Consider the following 14251-nt stretch of genomic DNA (forward strand, 5'->3'; position numbering starts at 1 on the left):
TTATTTTGACCGCAGACCCTACCAAAATCTGCTCTATGATTTTTTTAATCCAAGAGATATCAGAGAATATGGGGCACCCTATGATATGGCATAACATATTAGCTAACATGATGCTTAGCAAGTAAAACTAAATTACTTACTACATAAGTTTTTGAGGTTATGTTATTTATTGTGTGTCTAGGGGAATCTTCCCCAGGTGGAACTTAGGGATTCCAGAATTTGTGTCAAGCACCAACTCCTTCCATCCCTTCCAACTGTCCTTCCATTCAAACCACCTCTATTTTCATTTATTTCAGTCCCATTAAAAATCTAGCCCTAAAAAAAAAAAAAATCTAGCCCTAACCTGGAGTTTGCCAAATTACACACAAGACAACCTAAATAAGATGAACTTCAAATGTAGTGGACTCTGTCTCTCCCAGGCCAGAGCAAAGATTGCTAGCATGGTGGCTTCTGACCACACGCATGTCATAGATGATCACCCCTATTTCTCAGAAATTCCCTGGGGATGATGAGCATAAAACACATAGTTCACGTGCTGTGCTCAACTGCACTGGGAAAAGGACACTGGAAAGGATGTAGGTCACCTTCCATTCTTATCCCAGGTGGAGAACTTTCTCTGGTTTATCCATGACTCAAACGTAACTGCTAGAAGTTTTCCATTTCAGGCTTTAGTCTCTCAACTCTGGACACACCTTCTGAGTGTCTGGCCCTTGCCCACCACTCCCACAGCCTCATCTGACCCGCCTCCCAGCTTACCACAGCACTGACTCACACTGAAGGACTTGCCATTTCCCAAACCCACTGGCCTCAGGGCATTTACACTTGACTGCTCTCTTCTGGATCCTCCTATGTCCTCTCCTCCTTTTGACCTGTCCTTAGGTCTTAGGGTGTATCTCATTATCTTCCTTACTTTACAGCTGTTCCTAGACTCTAAAATTCTATGGGCACAGTTGGTCTTGTTTTTCCTGACATTCCCAGTAGTAGCCCAGAGCCTGCCAAAGAGCAGATGCTCATGGAATGTTTGAGAAATAGATGAGACAGTGTGCAAGAGGTCTAATTTCTTATGATGTAATTAATTCTACATTCTTGAATAAAGTAAGCACATCCAAGTGTATATCTCTTAATTTTACAGAACAACAGACTAAACATGATAAGGGAATGTAAATATTTATCGCCTTTTACTTTTTCCTCTATTTCTTGATCCCAACCATTTTACTGCTGATTTCTTTTCACATTTCCAAGGAAATGCCTAACCCAATGACATGTTATCTTGTTCCAAATAACTAAATGAGATGGAAAATTTCCCAATTCTATAAAATAGTAAAACTCTTACTCTTAAACCTCATAAACATCAATAAATGTCTGATTTACATCATTCATAAACTCAGACTCTGAAGCTACTTAAACTTTCTACTAAAAGGAGCAACATTTAGGCAAATTTATCCAAGTTACTACATAGAACAGGAGCACAAACGTGTTATATACTCTGTTTTCTCCAGCCCTGCCCCAACCTTCCACTAATGAGAACATTAGCTGTTCTCTTTGAACATGTTAAATAATCTTCCTCAGCCTTCACTCAGGGCAGGAAAAGCTGCTGGCTATGGCCCTGGAGCGCACGCTGGCCAGGGCAGCAGTGCCAGCCCTGGCTGCAGCCCTGGCTCGGGCTCTCTCTCCCTCATCTCTCAAAGCCTCTTCATACCAGGATGGGAAGGCAGTGGGGACCGTATCATGGATCTTGGCCAGAACCTCCAGCACTTTCATCTTGCTGGTTTCAGCGCGGGCTCTCGGGCCCCACAGAAACTCATAGCATGGAGGATCACTGTTGGCCACCTGGCAGTACTCCAGGTACCTTTCCTGCACTAAATCTTTGGCGATGAGCTTCTTGGGCTCCCCACTGATGAAGTTATTCCTCCCAGCATACAACCCCATTATATTCAGCAATTCCCAGACTTGCTCCTCAGTGGCGCAGTTGCCCTTCGTGAAGATCACACCCAGAACAGTCATCAGCACACCAGTCTTGGGAACCTCTCTGTCATCACTCGGCTTTGCATCATAGCTTAGTTCCAGTTTATTGACAAGGACATAAATATTCCTGTTGGGATCCACTTCCTTCACGTCAAGGCCAAAGACCAGCTCCAAATGCTCAGAGGCTTTCCTGAGGATCTTATAGAAGTGATTCTTGTACATCTGTATTACATTTCTCAACATATCCGCCTTGGTAACGGGCTCTTTCATTTGATGCTTGTACAAAATCCTTTGGATTTTCTAAAATGATGATCAAATTTACAACGAATAACTTTTGTTTCTTTTTAATAGTCCTAAAATTTATTTATTTTTGTATTCTTATCCTCTGGCTATGCATTCCAGTCCAGTGTTGAACAGTAGAGTTGGTAGCATTCTGCTTGCTGTGTCTTCTTCCTTACCTTAACGGGAATGCTACTAACACTTTGTGTTTCACATTTCAATTCTTTTGCTGTAGATTTTAGGAAATGAAAATTCCCTTCTAATGTCAGTTTGCTAAATGGTATTACTATGCATTAGTGTTGAGTTCTTTTCAAAAGCTTTTTCTGCATTTCAGTACATGGTCAAAGCGTTTTAAAATTTTATCTGTTAATGTGGTAATATTTTAGGCAGTTTTTTCCTAATGTTATATCATCTTTACATTTCTTGGATTCAGCCTCATTTTTCTACATTTAATTCACTGCTGTATTGAAACTTCTATGGGTTTATTTAGGATCTTTGCCTGTGTGTGGGTGAGCTTGGCTCAAGTATTCTGTTTTCGGGGTGTCCTCAGCTGGTTTTCTTATCAAGGAAAGCTAGCCTGGGAAAATGAGTTGAAAGATTTCCCATCTTTTTGTATGCTTTGGATGTGTTTACATAAGATAATGGTTCATTTTTTGCTTATTATATGGCAGAACTGCCTTGTCCTGAAACATTTGAAGGTGGCTGGAGCTTTGAGGAGAGTTTCAGTTTGTATTTCTCAATTACAGTTTTCTATTTCTCTTTGGATCAATTGGGTAATTAATATTTTTTCTAAATAATGGTCTATTTTCATTGGGGTTTCAAATTTAATGGCAACATGTATATTCTTTTCATTGGAGAAATTCTCAAACATATACAACATAGAGAGACTAGTGTAGTAAAACCAATACATCTGACATTAGAATCAACAATTATCAATACATAGTCAGTCTGGTTCCATTTATACCCATAGGTACTCCAATCTCTGCCACTGAAATAATGAGAAACAAATCCTAGATATAATACCATTTCATCTTTAAATATGTCAGTGCCGGTTTCCAAAAGGTAAGTACTCTTTATGAAATATAAACCTTATGTGGTAGGATTATACATATTCTACCTTAAAAAAACTAACTCTGTGATATCATCAAATGTCCAATTACTTTTCACATTTACCTGACATATTTTTTAAATGTTTTGTCCTTGAATTAGAGTCAAGTAAAGTCTGTTCATTGTCATTGTTTTTTATGTCCATTAATTTATAGATCTTATCCTCCCCCCTCTCCAATAGATACATTACTTCTTTTTCCTTGTCATTTTGTTGCTGTTGTTCGGAGGAAAACCCTCATCTTATGTTCAGTCCGGTTTCGTATGGCCTGGATTTTGCTGATGCCAACACTGGTGTCCTTCTCCCCATGTATTTCTTTAAATCGGTTGAAGTTAGATCAGATTAAGGTTTAACTTTTTTCTCTTTGTTTTTTTTCTTCTTCTGGAAAGACTGCTCCATAGGTGATACTGTGCACTTTTATTACTAGGAACCTAATGTCTGTCTCCATTTGTGTTGATGTTTGCAGTCTTTGAAGATTAGCATATTTATCCATTAACTAATTGAGAGTTACACAATGTTAATTTTCTCTATCATTCCTTCTGAATTTATTAGATGAAATATATATTTATGTAGAAACCTATCCTTGTCCTCCATTTGGTAATATTTATACTGTTCTCTTACAATATTTAAATTCCTTCTGCACCTATATTTTGTACAATATTATTCAACTAATATCACTTCTGTTTCTTTCTTTTGTAATTGATGATAACTATAAAACTGTCAGTTATATCAGCGTTTTCAAAGAGTAGGCTTTTGTTAGTTGGCTTCATTGTCTTTTTTTTTTTTTTTTTTTTGCGGTACGCGTGCCTCTCACAGTTGTGGCCTCTCCCGTTGCGGAGCACAGGCTCCGGACGCGCAGGCTCAGCAGCCATGGCTCACGGGCCCAGCCGCCCTGCGGCATGTGGGATCCTCCCGGACAGGGGCGCAAACCCGTGTCCCCTGCATCGGCAGGCGGACTCTCAACCACTGCGCCACCAGGGAAGCCCTTTTTTTTTTTTTTTCATTGTCTTTTAATTAATCATTTCTACACTATTTCATACATTCTATTTTGGGGGGTTTAATATGGTGCTCCTCTAGTTTCTTGAAATTTTTTGCATGTTTTAAATATTTCTATTTTTTTTTGTCCATTGGGATTTTAATTTCAATAACTATATTTTTATTTCCAGATATTGTTTTAGTTCTTTTTCAAATTAGCCTGTTCTTTTCCCTAATTTCTTATTCCTATGGTCTCTATGCTTTCTATTCTCTTTAATGGATTTTATTTTTAAATTGAGTTATAATTGACATATAACATCATAATAGTTTCAGGTATACAACATAATGATTCGACTTTTGTATATATTGTGAAATGGTCACCACAATAAATCTAGTTAACACCCATCACCACACATGGTTACAATTTTTCTTGTGATGAGAACTTTTAAGATCTCTTAGCATCTTTCAAATATACACATACAGTATTATTAACCATGTTGCCATACTGTACATTACATCCCCGGGACTTATTTATTTTATAGCTGGAAGTTTGTACCTTTTGACTACCTTTATCCATTTTGCCCACTCTCCACCCCCTGCTTTTGGCAACCACCAGTAGTTTCTCTGTATCATTGAGTTCATTTTTTTTTTTTATTCTACATATAAGTGCCTTTCTCTGTCTGACTTATTTCACTTAGCATAATTCCCTCAAGGTCTATCCATGTTGTTGCAAATGGCAAGATTTCCTTCTTTTTATGGCTAAATAATATTACATTATGTATATATATATACACATACATATATATATATATGATATTTTCTTTATCCATTCATCCATTGGTGGACATCTAGGTTGTTTCCATATCTTGGCTATTGTAAATAATGCTGCTATGAACATGGGGGTGCATATATCTTTTCAAGTTAGCATTTTCATTTTCTTCCAAGAAATACCCAGAAGTGGAATTGCTGGATCATATGGTAGTTATATTTTTAGTTTTTTGAGGAACCTCCATACTGTTTTCCATAGCAGTTGCATTATTTTTTAAATAAATTTATTTAAGGCTATAAATATCCCTCTGAGTACCACTTGGGGTGTTTCCCACAAGTAATGCTAATAGAGCTTTATGTGTAGTGCTGGAATTTTTTACAAGCTGAATGTCTCTGTATTCCTTATGTTCTTAGAATTTTTTGAATATCTATATACATATATATACATACACACACACATATACATGCAAACACACACAAATACTAGTAAGTGGAGAAAATTATTTTGGAGAAGGATGTGAAGAGGAGGAGAGAAGCAGAGAATTATTTAGAGAGGTTTCAGGGTCCCAGTGGGTGTTTTGCTTTGTTTTGTTTTGGTTATATATGATATAAGAGACTTGAACACATTTAACTGCTTATGACTGAATTGAGTTTTTCCTAGGAGTGAAAGGAGAGTTTCACATTAGAAAATCAAACAAAATAATTACAAATGCAACTGTCAGAGATTATTCAGGAAAACAGAAGTTACTTTCAATCGATAACTCAGGTAGAATTTAATGCAAGAAATTGGTTACTCAAATAATGGAGAAGCCAAACAGGATAGAGTCAGGAAAACCAATACTTTGCAACTTGAGGAAATCACTCCCATCTTTAGGATAGAGAGACAAAGAGACGAGGTAGTGTTACTGGAGACTGGGAGTTGGGGTCAGCAGGATCCAGAACCATGGTTAACCAACATATTGGGGGCTAGAGTCATAGAGAAGATGTAACCATTGAAGGAGAAGCCACTTGATTCAGAGAGAGAAAGGGAGAAGGAGAAAATGTCTGACTGTTTCTCTCCTCCTGGACTATAATCTGCTGGTGTCCTTGTTGCCCGATCCTTGATAGTAGCCAAATATTGGAGAACCTAGGAGCTGCAGCCTGCAGGAGTTATCTGCAAAACACTACAGAGCAGAGCAAAGAAAGAGTAAGGAGTGGCTCTGAGGGCAAATAAGTATAGGGCTGGCATAACACAATGACATATTAAATGAGACAAATATACAAGTTGATAAAGAAAATTGTTTTATACAAATCAATATTGATTCATGATAAAAAGAGATGTTATCAAACTAGATAATGGATATCTACCAAAAAAATACCCTCCATTGCAAACATCATACTTAGTGGAAAACCACTGGAAATTGGGAATTAGATAAGAATGGCTACTATCACTATTTTTTATTCCACATTGTAAAAGAGACACCTGCCAGCCCAGTAAAAGGAAATAAATGAAATAAAGGAGTTAGAGATTGGAAAATGAGACCATTTAGTTGTCAGTTCTCCCCCAAATATCTCTAGGTTCAACAAAATCTCCATCAAAATCCCAGAAGGCCTTTATATTTTTTTAAAGAAATTGATATACTCTAAAATTTATGTGGGAATACAATGGACAAGAATAGCCAAAATGACTTCGAAAAAGAAAAGGAAATTTGGAGGACTGACACTACTTCATGTCAAGACATTATAAAGTATGATAATCAAGACAATGTGGTATTTTTGTAAAGATAGACAAATGGCTCAATGGAACGGAATAGAAAAACTGGCAATAGACTCTAACATATATAAACAACTGATTGTCAACAGTGGTACAAAGGCAATTCAGTGAAGAAAAGATAGTCGTTTCAAAAAATGATACTGGAACAATTGGAAATATACACACACACTTTGATCCATTACTTTCACTGTACAAGAAAAATAACAAAAAATGGATCACAGATCTAAATGTAAAATCCAAAACTATAAAACTGCTAGAAGGAAATGTAGGGGAAAGCCTTTGGGTTCTTGGGCTAGGCAAAGATTTTTTGGCTACTACTTCAAAAGGACAATTCATAAAAGAACAAATTGATAAATTGGATTCCACCAGAATTAAAAACATCTGTTCTTCAAAAAGACACTGCTAAGAGAATGAAAAGACAACTAATAGAGTGGGAGAAAATATTTGCAAAACATATATATGGTAAAAGGCTTATATGGTAAAAAGCTACCCAGCATTTATAAAGAACTTTTAAAGCTCAATAATAAGAAAACATATAACCCAATATAAATGGTCAAAAGGTTTAAACAGACAGTTCACTGAAAGACAGTTAAGAATGACAGAGAAGCACGTGAAAAGATGCTCAACATCATTAATCATTAGGGAAATAAAAATTAAAATCCCAATGAGATACCACTACACACATATCAGAATATGCACAGTAAAAAGACTGCTCATACCAAGTATTGCCAAGGATGTGAAGGAACTCTCAGAGACTGCTGGTGAGGATGTAAGTTGGTACATCCACTTCGGAGAACAGTTTGGCAGTTTCTTAAAAAGTTAACCACATACCTGCAACATGACCTAGCTATTATACCACCAGGTATTTACCTGAGAGAAATGAAAGCTTATATCCATGCAAAGATGTTTATATGAAAGTTCATAGCATCTTTATTTGTAATAGTGAAAAACTGGAAAGAACTCAAATGTCCATCAACAGAGGAATAGATAAACTTTGGTGTATACATACAATGGAACAAAGTATTGATACATGCTATAACATACATGGCTCTCTAAATAATTATTTTGAGTGAAAGAACATAACACATAACAACATAACTCATACTGTATGATTTCATTTATATGCAATTCTAGGAAATGAAAACGAATGTATAGTGACGTAAAGAGTATCATTCAGTGGTTGCCTGTGGACTGGGAGGGATGTGAAAGAAATTACGAAGGAGCATGAGAAACCTTTTGGGGGTGATGGATATATTCATTATGTTGATTGTGCTGGTTGTTACGTGAATGTACTCATATGCCAAAATTTATCAAATTTTGTGCTTTCAATATATGCAGTTTATTGTATGTCAGTTACACCTTAATAAAGCTGTTAAAAATTCTAGAATGAGCCAATCCAATCTATAGTTGAAATCAGAACTGTGGAAGAGGAATGATGTGGAGGTGGTCTATTGGAATTGGCTGGGAAAGGCATGACTGATCTTTGTGAGGTGGTGGAATAACACTATATCTTGATGGGGATGGGTTACATATGTGTATGCATTTGTACATTTAGGTTTTGTGAATAGCCTCTATGAATATTGTATACATTTAGGTTTTGTGAATAGCCTCTATGAATATTGTATAAGAATTATAAGAATACGATATGATTCAGAATAGAACAACATGAACTTTAAGAAAACAGGAATACCCAAGTTTTACTGATAATGTTTAATTATCCACTTTATTTAACGCATTGGTGAAGCATAGGTTAAGTATTACTTAATCCTTCTTAGCTTTGTATACACCAAGTATTTGAGTAATTTTCCATGCATTTTCCCTTTTCACATGGCTGTGATGGTATTGTATATACATCCTTCAACTGATCTTTCTATCTTTTAGACATTTCAGAGCCCATCTTACTCCTTCATCTAGAATCGATTCCTAATATTTGTTGGTCATAATTAACCCCATCCCAAATATCACAATAACAAAAAGAACAAGGTAACATTGCTTTGTAATTAAGGCTAGATAAGTTCTAGATGAGCAATTTTTGAAGCCAGACTGTTAAAAAAAAATGTAGGTAGTTTAACTATTTACAGTGTTGCTGATAAATGTTCATTATTACCATAATGGAAGCAAATTACTGTAAAATTACCATAAAAGTACAGGAAATATTCAATAAGTTACTTAAAATGAAAGAGAATAATAAACTAACTTATGGCAAACACGTTTATGTGGCCTCAAGGCATAAGCCCCAAAGAAGAGAGTCAGATGTAGTGCGTGAGATATTTGTATATTATCTATACCCTGTTACAGAAAGATAAGCTTTTTGACTGTTCATTTCACAGGTAGGTGGTATTTTGCTCAAAATAGACTACTTCTCTTTGAGACTGCTCACCATATTGATCACTGGGCTTTACCTAGGCATTTGATATGGTCATTCTCATGTAGATCATATTTTGATATTCACGTTTTTTTAAACCCCAAATCAGCTATTAAGATCTAACTTATTTTAGCAAGTAATTCATGTAACAGGCATCCCTACCCCATCTCTACTACTTCTGTTATCCCTAAACTCCATATCTCATCAGTGACCCTCTACCCATCAGCAAAAACACAGCGTCTTAGGACAATATCTCATGTGCTAATATTCACCATATTCTTAATCTCTGCCCCATTCTTTAAGACTTAACCAATTATGAATTCTGTTTTTACATCTGTCTCCAGGGATTAGGCTCGAGAATGAGTTGTGATTTTTGGCAATATAGAATTAGCTTTAAAGAACAAAAAAAATATTTCTATCATCATATAACTTAGATATAACAACCATCAACATTTTTATTTTCTGCTTATCTTTATTTTTTAGCATACTGCCTAGCAATTAGGAACAAATGTTAGCATTGCCTTTCTCGAGTTTCTAATCTAAAAACAGGAATAATAGAAGAGGAAGCACAGACTTCAAACATTCTCAAACTGATAGCACTGTAGTGAATGTCCAAAATCTCTTTTTTCATGTTGACTTATATGGGTTTTTAGGGTCCAATCCTAAGTACGCCATCATGCTGATACTATCTCTGAAAGAGATTTAATAGTATTCATAGTCTGCTGAGCTAGGAAAGTTTCTTAAAGGATCAAAAATGTCCTCTAATTCTAGCTTCCAAGTTTCCCGTAATGACGTCAAGTGCAACTGCATAAAAATGATTTACTAAAACTGTGCCTATTCTTTAGAGTAGTCCTTGTTGTTTGGTGATAGAAATAGCTTTGTGATGATGTCCAGATCTCTAACCCCACCAGCACCAGTATCCTGGTCAACACTGAGGCCAGCAAATTAATCCTGATGCTGATGAAATCCAGGGAGAAGATATTCCCTGCTCTAGCAAGCACTATAGTAGTATAGATAACTATGACATGGAATTGGTAATACTGTTCTGTGTATACAGAACTCAGTGATGCTATCTGTCGCATCACACCTGGATGTAAAACTGCATGTCCCTTCTTCTCCATAGGAGCACATGTTTGAAATTGTGCAGTACTTAAAATTCAAAAGAGAAAATACATGGGGAAGGGGATAGGACAAAAGCCTATGACAGGAAGTCATGAAATTTTTCAGTAGTTAAATACCTTTGTTTCCCCCATGTTCTTGCATATAACACCATACAAACATTGTGTACAACTATTTTAGATAATTATATAAGATAATCAATGCAGATTATGAGTAGAATTAATTTGTTGCCTACAATTTTAAATTGTTTATTCGGCTTAAATACAGAAGAAATTCAGACTTAGATAAGTAATTAGCAAAGGAGCTTATAGTGATGTGGCTTAAATATTCACACATATTCCTCAAATGTATGTTAATAAAAATATATAAATTTATATATAATGTAAGTATATAAATAATATTGAAATGTATATAAATTTAGATCTAAATAATGTATACCTGTGTAATATATACACATATATGTTATTCTTACAGTTCTGACAACATTTAAAGTAAAAAATATGGATATAAACAAGTAAAAATAATGTATATGTAACAATAGAGAGTTCAATTTTATCATCATTACTTAACCTTAGTGAATTTGATGTTCTGTTAAAAAAAGAACACAGTGCTACAAGGAGACAAGTTAAAATGGTTGTAGCGTCACTTTCATAAATAACTGATATCAAAACTATATTCCTTGATTTACAGTTTCACTCTTCATCATGTTACGTATCTCACATTTTAATCATATATTTGAAGCTAGTTAAATGATTTGAAGAAATTCAGACTTATGATACATATTAAAACAAAAATAGGAGCAAAAGGAAAATTTTAAATGCTTTTTTTTTTCGGTCGCGGGCCTCTCACTGTTGCGGCCTCTCCCATTGCGGAGCACAGGCTTCGGACGCGCAGGCTCAGCGGCCATGGCTCACGGGCCCAGCTGCTCCGCAGCATGTGGGATCTTCCCGGACCGGGGCACGAACCCGTGTCCCCTGCATCAGCAGGCGGACTCTCAACCACTGCGCCACCAGGGAAGCCCTTAAATGCTATTTTAAAGGCTAATTTTGTTTGTTTTTTGTTTGCAAATAGGAAAACAGAGGTATTTGCTGCTGTCAAGAGCTGTGAAGAAGCTAAGATTTTTATTCTTCTTGCAAGCTAACAAGTTAGCCTGTCACAGTTTCATGGATGCTGGCAAAAAACACAAGACGCTTGGGTAAGAGATAAAGAACGTTATTACTCAAAGCAATAGTAGTAGCCAGAGTATATGCATTTTCTTACACTGGTTATCCAAGTCCCAGTAACCAGAGAGTGACATGGAGAGGTCCAGGTGACACCAGAACATACAGTGAGTTGCATTGCAGGAAAGGAGCCCTGTGCTTAGGAAACCTGAATTTTGTATAATGGGCAGAAAGCATGCCTCCCCCCTGCTCTGGAGACATTATTTATAACTTCCAAGGCTGTTTGATACACAGACTTTGTTGAAAATATCAGACAAAGGGCAGCCAGTGCCTCACAAGATATGCAGAATAGCAAGTGACCCATAGAGAATTGTCCCTAAACATTATATGTTCTGTTTAATAGTTAGTCATTTGTATAGTTGATTTTCTCCTCCTTAGACATAAACTTTTGGCGAAGTAATATGAACGATTTACTTGAGGAGAAATCACCTTTGCAAAAATGTATTCTCTCACTCAATCCATTTTCTTAACATCCATCTGGTGCATATTTTATTGGGAGAAAGTAAACAGTAGGACAAAAATTAAAGTCCATGTAAACCAATTTGTTTCAGGAATTATATGTTTTAAGTGACAGTTGACTCACAAAATGTACTCACTATTGTAAAGCTTATTCCAGGTGAGTTTCTTCAATTAGAAGTTAAAGCTTAAGCAAAATGAAAAAAGGTCCTTTGTTTTTCCATTTTGTGAATCAAAATAAACTGTCTGTGAAAACATCTATGTGCCCCTAAATGGAATTAATCAAAGATGTAAAGGACAGATAGGTGAATATAATGAAAGCTATAGGGTTAGGAAAAATCTTCCTTCCTCTTACATTTTACACACACTTACCATTAGTACGTGACAGGTAGATGTTCTTGAGTGCTCTGACCCCAAGGTTCTCAGCTTGTCAATGGCACAATAATAAGCATTCATTTCCTTCTCTGAAGAAGCATATTTTATATTCTCTAATATCCTGTAAATAAGGAATCAGTGAGATATAATAACACCTGAATCCTTACCACTGTTCTAATGGGGGTAGCCTTTGGTTACAGGGAGATTTTTGAAATATTAAATATAAAATTAGATTTCAAAATTTACCACTTAGCATTCTTTTTTTTTTAACATCTTTATTGGAGTATAATTGCTTTACAATGGTGTGTTAGTTTCTGCTTTATAACAAAGTGACTCAGCTATTACATATACATATATCCCCATATCTCCTCCCTCATGCGTCTCCCTCCCACCCTCCCTATCCCACCCCCCTAGATGGTCACAAAGCACCGAGCTGATCTCCCTGTGCTATGTGGCTGCTTCCCACTAGCTATCTATTTTACATTTGGTAGTGTATACATGTCCATGCCACTCTTTCACTTTGTCCCAGCTTACCTTTCCCACTCCCCATGTCCTCAAGCCCATTCTCTACATCTGCTTCTTTATTCCTGTCCTGCCCCTAGGTTCTTCAGAAGAATTTTTTTTTTTTTTAGATTCCATATATATATGTGTTAGCACACGGTATTTGTTTTTCACTTTCTGACTTACTTCACTCTGTATGACAGACTCTAGGTCCATCCACCTCACTACAAATAACTCAATTTCGTTTCTTTTTATGGCTAAGTAATATTCCATTGTATATATGTGCCACATCTTCTTTATCCAATCATCTATTGATGGACACTTAGGTTGTTTCCATCTCCTGGCTATTGTAAATAGAGCTGCAATGAACATTGTGGTTCATGACTCTTTTTGAATTATGATTTTCTCAGGGTATATGCCCAGTAGTGGGATTGCTGGGTCGTATGGTAGTTCTATTTTTAGTTTTTTAAGAAACCTCCATACTGTTCTCCATAGTGGCTGTATCAATTTCCATTCCCACCAACAGTGCAAGAGGGTTCCCTTTTCTCCACACCCTCTCCAGTATTTATTGTTTGTAGATTTTTTGATGATGGCCATTCTGACGGGTGTGAGATATCTCATTGTAGTTTTGATTTGCATTTCTCTAATGATTAATGATGTTGAGCATTCTTTCATGTGTTTGTTGGCAATCTGTATATCTTCTTTGGAGAAATGTCTGTTTAGGTCTTCTGCCCATTTTTGGATTGGATTGTTTGTTTTTTTGATATTGAGCTGCATGAGCTGCTTGTAAATTTTGGAGATTAATCCTTTGTCAGTTGCTTCATTTGCAAGTAATTTCTCCCATTCTGAGTGTTGTGTTTTGGTCTTGTTTGTGGTTTCCTTTGCTGTGTAAAAGCTTTGAAGTTTCATTAGGTCCCATTTGTTTATTTTTGTTTTTATTTCCATTTCTCTAGGAGGTGGGTCAAAAAGGATCTTGCTGTGATTTATGTCAAAGAGTGTTCTGCCTATGTTTTCCTCTAAGAGTTTGATAGTGTGTGGCCTTACATTTAGGTCTTTAATCCATTTTGAGTTTATTTTTGTGTATGGTGTTAGGGAGTGTTGTAATTTCATTCTTTTACATGTAGCTGTCCTGGGAGCTATTAATTGCCTATAATTTCTGGTCTGCTGTCTAGCTGCAAAACAAGCCCCAAGGGCCAAAAAAACCCCCACACACACATAAATTTAAGAGCTGGCAGTTTGAAGTTCACAAGTATGAATCAAGATGGTAAAGGTGAGAGGTGGGATGCCATCTGTGTCTGCTACAACTATCATCTTACAGATTCAGTCTAGGGTTTGCTTCAACCTCTTCAGGTTCAAAAAAGAAATCATGC

General features: G+C 36.2%; 1 protein-coding gene across 1 annotated transcript in view; it reads right to left on the reverse strand.

Moving 5' to 3' along the window:
• Positions 1-1572: 1572 nt before the first annotated feature.
• Positions 1573-14251, reverse strand: part of LOC113614663 (melanoma-associated antigen B10-like) — a 90098-nt gene continuing 77419 nt past the window's right edge. The window contains exon 2 of the mRNA XM_027096338.1: positions 1573-2265. Within this exon, the coding sequence (XP_026952139.1) occupies positions 1573-2265 (693 nt within the window). The remainder of the gene's footprint in view (positions 2266-14251) is intronic.

Source organism: Aethalodelphis obliquidens, unplaced genomic scaffold (assembly GCF_003676395.1).
Source record: "Aethalodelphis obliquidens isolate GAN/ISIS:26980383/991018 unplaced genomic scaffold, ASM367639v1 scaffold101, whole genome shotgun sequence".
NCBI lineage: Eukaryota > Metazoa > Chordata > Mammalia > Artiodactyla > Delphinidae > Aethalodelphis > Aethalodelphis obliquidens.